The sequence below is a fragment of the Pantherophis guttatus genome, chromosome 3 (assembly GCF_059756535.1).
Source record: "Pantherophis guttatus breed Tessera chromosome 3, ASM5975653v1, whole genome shotgun sequence".
NCBI classification, from domain to species: Eukaryota; Metazoa; Chordata; class Lepidosauria; order Squamata; family Colubridae; genus Pantherophis; species Pantherophis guttatus.
This window is the reverse complement of record NC_142065.1, coordinates 50,207,812-50,217,206: the sequence shown is the minus strand read 5'-3', so window position 1 is coordinate 50,217,206 and position 9,395 is coordinate 50,207,812. Positions and strand designations below refer to the sequence as shown.

The following is a 9,395-nucleotide window of genomic DNA, read 5'->3' as shown; positions in this document are numbered from 1 at the left end:
GCTAGCAAACTGAAAGGAAATTTCCAAAAGAAAATACAATGTTCTAGGCAGGATATAGTGTTGGTCTGCTACAATTGGCATTCTTGTCAGATGGGAGAAGTTGCAATTTAATGTCAAGGTTTACAGTATTATTATACCGTAAAGCCTCCATTCTTTAAAAAAAATGAGTAAATGCTGAAATCACACACAATCCTCTTATCTTATGCAGAAAAAAATAAAATAGCAATACATAGAGAAACAAATTAAATCTAGCAGTTCTCAACTGTTTTTACCGTTTGTGACGGTAGTCACAAGGAGTCTTGAAACAGTTGTTTCTCTTGCTTCAGTTGCCTACATTCCAGCCTCTTGGAATTCCCAAATTTTAATCAGGGATTGTGGAGATCTTAAACTTAAACCTCATTCTTTTACAGCTTCAACCCAACCTCTTGTTTTCCAGCCAAGATAGAGGCTAGACTATCTGACTTTCTGTGTATGTACAAAAAACATCTGTTCCTTGTGTCTCCATTGTGAGGATGTGTATTTTATGTATGGAGGCAGTTTGCAGTACTGCAAGCATATCTAGCAAGCAAGCACATTCGCAAGTCGTTGGGGGGTGGGGGGAAATACAAAAAGCAAATTTGAAAATGGCATGAGCCATCCCTTGAGAAATGAAACAGAAATAAGCTTAGCTGTGGAAGTTAAGTAATATATCTAGTATATAGCAGGAAACAGGAATGTTTTAATGATACTGGGTTCTTTTCTCTGAAGGTTTAAAGGATGATTTTGTAAGAGTACGTACAATGTTTACTTATAAAAGTATAACATATGGAATGTAGCAAACAGGCTTTCAAATATTGTTACACAGGCATATATGGCACAGTTGCTACTGACTTGATTTGAGCAAGTGGCAGTAAACATGTATTGTTTAATAACCTTTATACTCAACAGTACAAAGATTTCTGTCCTGCAGTTTGTTAGTCCTTAGGTATCAGCTGCTCTTGCTGATTGCCATTAGTCCTGAAGATACTATTCAATAACTAACAAAGAATAATTGAACCAATGAGGAGAGAGGCATAATATTACCAGCAGAAGACAGAAATGTAGGGCAAGAAATTGTACCATGGAGAAAAGAGAAATGATAGCTTATCTTGCTTTGTATCTCTTCCAGAATAAATTATCATCTTTGGTTTGTGGCAAATGAAGTTCAATATGATAAATAAGTCGACCAATCACTTAATGCAATTACTGAGCTCATAGAACTTACAGTATTAAAATCTGGCCAATGATTGTAGGTCAATGTACTTGATTCTGAATCTCTATCAGGAGCCAGAAAAAAATCCAGAAACTGTTCATTTATTGTATTGTACAAGGTATCAGAAATATTGGAAATATCATAAATATTCAGTATATAAGCAATCCAATGTAATTTATACATTCTTGGCAAGAATAACCTAACTCAGTGATTTTACTAGTATGTTGTCCCACTTCACTGGTTTAAACACTGTAATAGCCATTATTTTTACTATAAATACAGAAGCCAACTGCTTAAATCTAACTGAACAAGATTGGAATGAAAATCTCAAACATACATAGCTCTCAACTTTTAAAGTTAAGATAATTCTGCTAAACTAATTAATCAGAGTCTACTGGATTGGGCAGCTATTTAATGAAATAACAATCCTGACAGTTCAGATCTCTTTTTTTCCACTGAGGATTTGGAAAAAATCATGCTTAATTCCCCATACAGCCTCATGAAAACAGGATTCCAGAACCCTTTCAGGGACATTCTCTTAAACGAATAGAATAGAATAGAATAGAATAGAATAGAATAGAATAGAATAGAATAGAATAGAATAGAATAGAATAGAATAGAATAGAATAGAATAGAATAGAATGGACCTTGGAGGTCTTCTAGTCCAACCCACTGCTTAGGCAGGAAACCCTACACCACTTCAGACAAATGGTTATCCAACATCTTCTTAAAAACTTCCAGTGTTGGAGCATTCACAACTTCTGGAGGCAAATTGTTCCACTGGCTAATCTATCTTTATCCAAGTATCCACAGATTAATGTAAGATTAGTTTCTAAAAAACTAGAAAATGAACTAACTAAAAAAATGAATCAATGCTCTGCTTCTATAGCTTCATAACTTGCTTATGGGTCTTTTACAATGTTTAGGTACTTAGAATGTATGGTAAAATCACTTGCAACATTTTTTAAATAAAAGCACTCCATGGCACTAAATGGAATACTGTGAGACATAATCCTCTTTGAAGTAAAACAATTAGTTTTATTCATCAGAATAGGCACAGCTTTAAGGCTGTTCAGCCAGTCAAATTTCGTACTTTCTGGCCACAGAAATTGGTCAGGAGAAAAAAAAATAACCATATTGCTTCTGAAAATATGGATAGCAAGCATAACTATATATACATACATTCAAAAAAAGATACATACATACATTTAGAAAGAGAAGTGGGTTGCAGTCAAATGAATTTACCATGTTCTCTTTTTAAAAAATATGCATAGATCTGTTCTAATATTGCAAATAGCTCTCATTCACAAGGTCTATCCCAACTGACCTATGAAATCCAGTCAGTTGATGGCTAATGCTGCAGAAAATTTGCACAGATGCTTAAAAAGTTTACTCAGATGGAAGTTATACTGCAGTTCAAATATTAGGTGACATTTTATAGATATATTGAACTCCGTTACTGACTACACGGGGAAGGCAGGCTGTTATGGAAGGTATGGCCATTCATAATGCCAAGAAGTTGCTCCCTGCCAACTAGCTATCCCCAGGAAACTTTTTACTATGCCATGCTATCTTCCCACATTTCCCCCCCTTTTGCCCCGGCAGATGAGCATATTTCCAATAAAACACATGGGTGTGATCACATACTATTTTTATTTTCTAACATCTCTGGGGCAAAAGACAGTCATAAAAATAAGACTATGCTAAATAATGGTTCTCGCTTTGTAGCATGCTAGTTATTGTTTTATTATTTACAATTTGATTTTTAAAAAGGCTAGTGGGTGCAAAGGGAATATCCTGAAGCATATTTGATGCAAAACTGCATTACAATTTTCTGTAAGAACAGTGAATTTTCAGATCAGTTCTGGTTTGTCTGTAACTCAAGAGATGAAAATGAGAATGAAAAGTAATCACTTAAATAACGAACAGATGCTACAGCAGCCACCTCACCACCAATAAAAACTCAACAACTATACAATTGTTTTGTGTTAATTTAATCATACAAATATTCATTTATACATTAAGGAAAAAGCATCTTTGTTTTTCCCACAATGTGCTATTACAGGATTCTTCCCAGACTCAATGAAGCAACACACCATCCTGCTCTACACATGCACTCCCCCCAGAGAGAATAAAGACAGGCTGCAGAATCAATCATTCACACAAGAGAAAAAAAAATATATGGAAACCTGGACATGGGACAGCGTGCATTTCTTATCCCAGTGAACTTCAGCTATATTTGTCCCTAGAAAGTTTCAAGATGCGGTTCATTTGCAACAGGGAAGGATAAGTAGTACACACTTCCAAATCTCTGCATCCACCTTACTTTGCACTTATTATTTTCTCTACATAATGGCAATAACCTAGGCCAGTCTGTTGGTACAAGTTGACACCCCACCCAGCAGCCAGAGCTTATTTTCTATCAGAGGACTTTGTCCAATTTTCCAGTGAAGAGTCTGGGTGTTTCCCATTTCAGGCTGGAGTCATATTTCCAGGTACAGAAGTTGGTTACCAACATATTCAAATTCAATAGTTTGGGCTATGGTTAAGCTTGCATTTTAAAAAATTTAAATTTTGAAAACAACTTACTACATTATAATTACTGGCATTTATTCTTTGCAGGAATCCATCATAATTTTTTCTAATCACACAAGAGAAATGAAGTACGAGTGGACACAGACATGGATCAAGCAGGCTCAAGCTTCCTTCATGACCAAATACTATTATCACTTCAGTAGGAGGACATTTCTACTGAAGATTTCATTAATCTTCTTCTACAGATGCTATAGGAAATAAGGAGATGTATGTACACTGTACCATTTGAAGATGATGGGAGTGTTTGTTTTAGTTAGCAACATTGTGAGAGCCATTACAACTTTCAAATGTATACCGATTGCACTCTAAACACTCGTGCCAATTTCAAATTTGACAATGTGCAGAGATAAACTGAAAACTGTACAGGGGTGGTGTCTGGAGTGAGGTCAACATGAAAAACTTCAACCCTAACACTATCACATTTTTCTGATAAGAGATCTCTGCCTTTATTGCATATCATGCAGCAATTCTAGAACAGCTTTCTTACATTACTGAATTATCATGCTTTGTCAATCTGCACTTTTTTAGTTCCTGCTGCCATGCAATTGTTAAAAGTTACAGCCCATTCATTCACTGGGAATGGAAAAATGCAACGTACTGCATAAACTTTCCCTGTTGGTTCTGGGATATAAGTATTACATAGTTCTGAAAACAAGCCTTGATGCCAAGATAGATATATGTCCTTAACAGTTCAAACATGAAAGTGCTGCTTCCAACCTAATCAACATGATTTTGTCATAAGCCCAAAATCATCATAAGGGGCTTTATAACTCAGGAATTATACTCTGAGCCCTAAGATCTTACTATTTGATAAATCGGATGGAGAAACCAAAGGAAGAATAGTAAACAATTTAAACATCTTCCCATTGCCATCCCTAAAAGGGCCGTCCCCTTATACAAAATACTCTCAGATTAAATTTCATAGCTGAAGGGAGTTCATCCCTAAAGAGGAAAACAATCTTGGAAATTCAAATGTAGGGTATACTGTAACTCATTACTGCTGCTGGCTTTTGCATTTTTTATATTAGAGACTTGTTCAATTCGTGTAAGTCACTAGCACTTGAGAAAAGAGAAAATATTTGAAATTACCAAAGAGAAAGGGCCACCAACAAGTAAGCTGTTGGCTGGTAATTATCAATTTTCCTTCTGCACACTGTTAAAAATGGTACACAATTTTTACAATAAAAGCTGGATGTTTATGTAGTTGAAATATGTGGGTAACTGTTTCAAACAAAAAGCTAAAATTGTTTGGATTTGGTTAACGACTTATTTTAAGATTTCCCTCATTGCTGCCAAAGAACACACTCACTCATTTGCATACACACATATATTCCATCTGGTCACTCAATCTTTTGCTGGCCTATCTAGAAAGGTGCTTGCCTACAGCAAGGGAGAAATTAAAACAAAACAGGAGTAATGCTGTACATAATCAGTTTATATGTCCTTTTTTGAATTTGGAAAATATATTGCTTGAAGTGATTAAGATAAATATTTAGAGATCCATATTAGAAAAATGGTTGAGGAGTAATGGAAAATATCTTTCAGTACCTATACTCCATCCTTTACCTTTTCAAGGTAAGGGTTTTTATATTTTTGCATTAATATCTCCCAGTGTTTATGGCTGATAAATAAAATTAGCTGACAAGAAAAAAAATATCCCTCAAAAGAGCAAACAATTTTTGATGGCTAAGCAGTCCTAGGAAAATTGCATCTCTCAATACCTGCTTCTTCAGATCTCAGTCAGTCAGACTCTGCAGGAGCTATTTATATGATCTGGCAAGAAACAAGTTTGTGGTCAAGAGTATCATACATTTAAAAGACTCTTTACACCAGCCTATGAAAAGTTAATTTAGAAGATAATACTCTGAGTCCAGCAATAGTCTCTATTACATTCTCATCAGAATATGTGTCGACATCATTCCCTCAAACACAAAATAGGCAGTTTGGTCTTTTGAGTGAAATCAAAGAAAGGGGGTATTGCATATTTTTCTCTCTTTGGCAGATGGCTGCTAGTTCAAGTTTCTGAATTACAGATTCCCCGCCCACTTTTTCAAAGTCTTGCACTGATGCAAACCCCAAGAATTTCAAGAGACCATGCTCTGTTAACTGGACAGCTTGGCCTCAGTTATATATGGCTATCATTTTCCATGGGTTGCACATAGGCAGACTTCAAGCAACACTAGCTTTTCATATACAAACTAGAAAACCAAGGTTTAAAGTAGAAAGTTGATAAAATAAATTACTTGAATGGCAGCTGCTGATTCCTTCTCCTATATATTCTAAGGTACTCAGTCGCTTTCAACAGAGAAAAATAATTAATTATCTCTCTACAGAAAAGAAGATGTGATACTTACTCCTATGTCTAAAAATGCCAGGAAACAGTAATAAGATGCGATCTAACATTCCAGAAATCAAAATTCTTCTTGGCACAAAATGGACATAGACATACAGATGTTTCAACAACAGCCACGGCATATTTAAGAAAATGAGAATATGGCAATTTTCTAACCTATTCAGGAAAAACTTCTAAAATCTAGCATGAGCAGGTACGTATTCAACTCTCCACTGTCATCATACTCCTTTCTACTTTCTCATCTATCTCTGAATGGTGAAACTGGACTTGAACAATTTTATTAAATGGAAAAGAACAAGCAGATGACTATTGCATAGTGCCAACAGCAAATTAAAAAGCAACTAAAAAAACATTAAAATTCATGGACCTGGTTATGAATCCAGCTAGAAATTAATATCACCTGACATACAAATAGCAGCTGCACCAACCAAGAAAATGCTAAGTAAAACATCTATTTCATAGCAAGCACATTTCTATAAAAATGCACGCTGTCCCTTTTAAAAGTCGTGAAAAAAAATAACATTTGCTCAGTCTACAACTGCTCTGTAGGCAAAATAACTTCTTTTAAAAAGAGATGGCTTCTCCATTTTAATCTTTTTAAAAAATTTCTTTTAGGCTACCTAATTAACTGTGACAATAACTTCTAAACAAAACATTGGTGTATTTTTCTCTCTCATAGCACTGAACAGCACTCCTGAAATTCAGCATTCACACATGCATACTTTAGGGTTTTTTTTTTTTCTGGAAACAACTAGTCTTAAGTTATTGTTTGTTTTCTTCTTATCCCAGGATATGGAGAGTAAGAAGGGAGTTCATGATGTATCTTCTATGAACCACAAGAACTTCCTCTCTCTCCAATGTCCGTTCTTTGTCAAATTCTCTTCTTGACGATACCCGTTTTTGTTTTTAAGACTGTCCAAAGGGATAAGGACCATGAAAACCCTAGAAAAGAACAAGAAAAGAAATTAATTTCAGTTTGGGGAATATATTAAGCAAAGTCTACTTCATTATATTTGAAAAATCAAATCTTAAAATTTAAAAGTTTTCTGTAACTATGCTACTTTACTCTTTTCAAATTTGTATGCAGCTGCTTAATCCAGATTTCTGCAACTAGACGTGTTAAGACCAGAATTCCCAGAAAATATGTCCCTTGCTTAGTTATTTCATTCACATTTCAATAATAAATCCTAAGACTGCCAAAATATTTTATTGCTATCATTTCCTTTCTAATCATAATAATCTGATACAGTGGTCCACAGATATAGCCAAAACATCTGTTGAATCACACTTCAGATTTAGAATGTTAACTATTTACATGCTTTTGTAAATCAATAGTTTGCATTCATAATCTCAAAACAAGCCTTAAGTTTTTAATCATTTACACTTTTCAAGGCTGTTCACCTATAAATGTTATTTATGCTTTATGGCACTAAAATATTGGTATTATTAGCATAAAAACTGATTTTATTTCAAAAGCTACACAGAATGCCTATTAGTTTTATTTCCAATAAATCAGTTTCCTTTGATATAAGTCAAAACAAAAATATTTGCTGGAAGATAAATCCTGCAGAATGTTGTTAGGCTGACCAGTAGCTACAAACACTATGAGTAAAACTGCACAGATTTGTCTCCTTATGCCACAATTTTCTACCCAGGATCTTTTTATCATTGGCCATTAATCTGATATATCATGATGCCAAAATTGTTTACTAACTTTCTCTAGTGGAATTATATTTAATGTTTAGCTCACTCTGGCAGGAAACTAAATTAAGAACTTCTTTTTAATTATTGGTCCCATAATCAATTTTTAATAAGGTGCCAACAAATCAGTGTTGGCTCTTAGCAACTACACTGATATATTTTCTCTGTGACAATCTGTTCCTAACCTTGGTCTTTCAGATCAAATTTAGGAGACATATAATACTGAATATTTCAAATCCTCAAAGCTTTCAAATGATCAAATGCTGAGAATGTATCCTGGCAGTATGCTAACAATACTGAATCTTTCTTAAAAAAAAAGGGGGGGGGGGCCTGCAGGACTTTTCTTCAATTATGATTCAATTATTTACAGAAATGTGTTTTAATTGCTTAAATGTTCAAATAACATGTAATATAACATGTTAGAACAATACAATACAATAAACTATAACATATATATAAAACAATTATAGAAAAAATAGTGGCAGTCTGCTATCCATATTGTTGAGAGCCATACATCTGTTTTAATGGCAACACCTGTGTTTCTACAGGTTGCTGAAGAAGTAGGATACCTCTTCACAAGCAATAAGGTGAGCAAGAAACCATCTGCTTTTTGTTAAAGGCAACAGGCGATTTATTCAATGCCTGTTCTATCTGTCTTCAATTAAATTTTTAAACCATAGCTCTCCCTTTAGGCCTTGGGTTGGGGGCTGGCAGGCCCCTTTAGGTTGGGGGTTATACGGCAGCTTTTAAAAATGTTCTCTCAGGGCAATTGAAACATTTTCCCCTGCTTTTAATTTGCCAAGCTAACAAGAGCTATTTTTGGAGTTGGGCATCCTAGAAATTGGATGGATGGTGGATGGATAGGTAGACACTAGACAGAAACAACTTCACCAATTTGTCTACTGACAACTTATTTTGGGAACGGCCACATCTTTCATGGTAAGCAACCTGTGAATAAGCAAGCCGTCCCTTCAGCAGCAATTTTATTAGAGTGCCTACAGCTTCCTCTCAAAATTCTAAACATGCCCATTATAAAAAGACTATCTCTATATTTTGCAATATAAGTATTTTAATAAACCGCAAAAATAACATAAATAGCAAAATAAATAACACAGTGTTTGCTAAAACATAATAATAAGCAAATTCATTCTTTATAGGAAATAAAGATTCAGTGTAACTATCAGCATGATGCATCTACAGCTCACCTGATTTACAGAGCACCAGATTATGGAAAGTGGAAGTGATCCAGAACACTGTTATGATTAAAGTATTGGAACAGGATTGGGAAAATTCCTGTTCAATTCTACTTGCAACTACAGGGACTGGTACTTTCTTTCAGCCCAATCTGTTTCACAGGTTGTAAGATAAGGATAAAATGAAGCAAAATATTCATTCAAATTGTACTGAATTCCTTGAACAAGGGTAGAATATATTTGGAGTGCTAAATAAATGGTCTACTGGTTAAGGCACCAGGCTAGAAACCAGGAGATTGTTAATTCTAAAAACCGTTTTAGG

At 34.7% G+C, this 9,395-nt stretch overlaps 1 protein-coding gene across 2 annotated transcripts in view; it reads right to left on the bottom strand.

Moving 5' to 3' along the window:
* Nucleotides 1–3,209: 3,209 nt before the first annotated feature.
* ILRUN (inflammation and lipid regulator with UBA-like and NBR1-like domains) overlaps nucleotides 3,210–9,395 on the bottom strand; it is a 49,774-nt gene continuing 43,588 nt past the window's right edge. For both annotated transcript variants that reach the window (XM_034414619.2, XM_087891051.1), the window contains exon 5: nucleotides 3,210–7,121. In XM_034414619.2, the coding sequence (XP_034270510.1) occupies nucleotides 7,086–7,121 (36 nt within the window). In that variant the 3' untranslated portion in view covers nucleotides 3,210–7,085. The remainder of the gene's footprint in view (nucleotides 7,122–9,395) is intronic.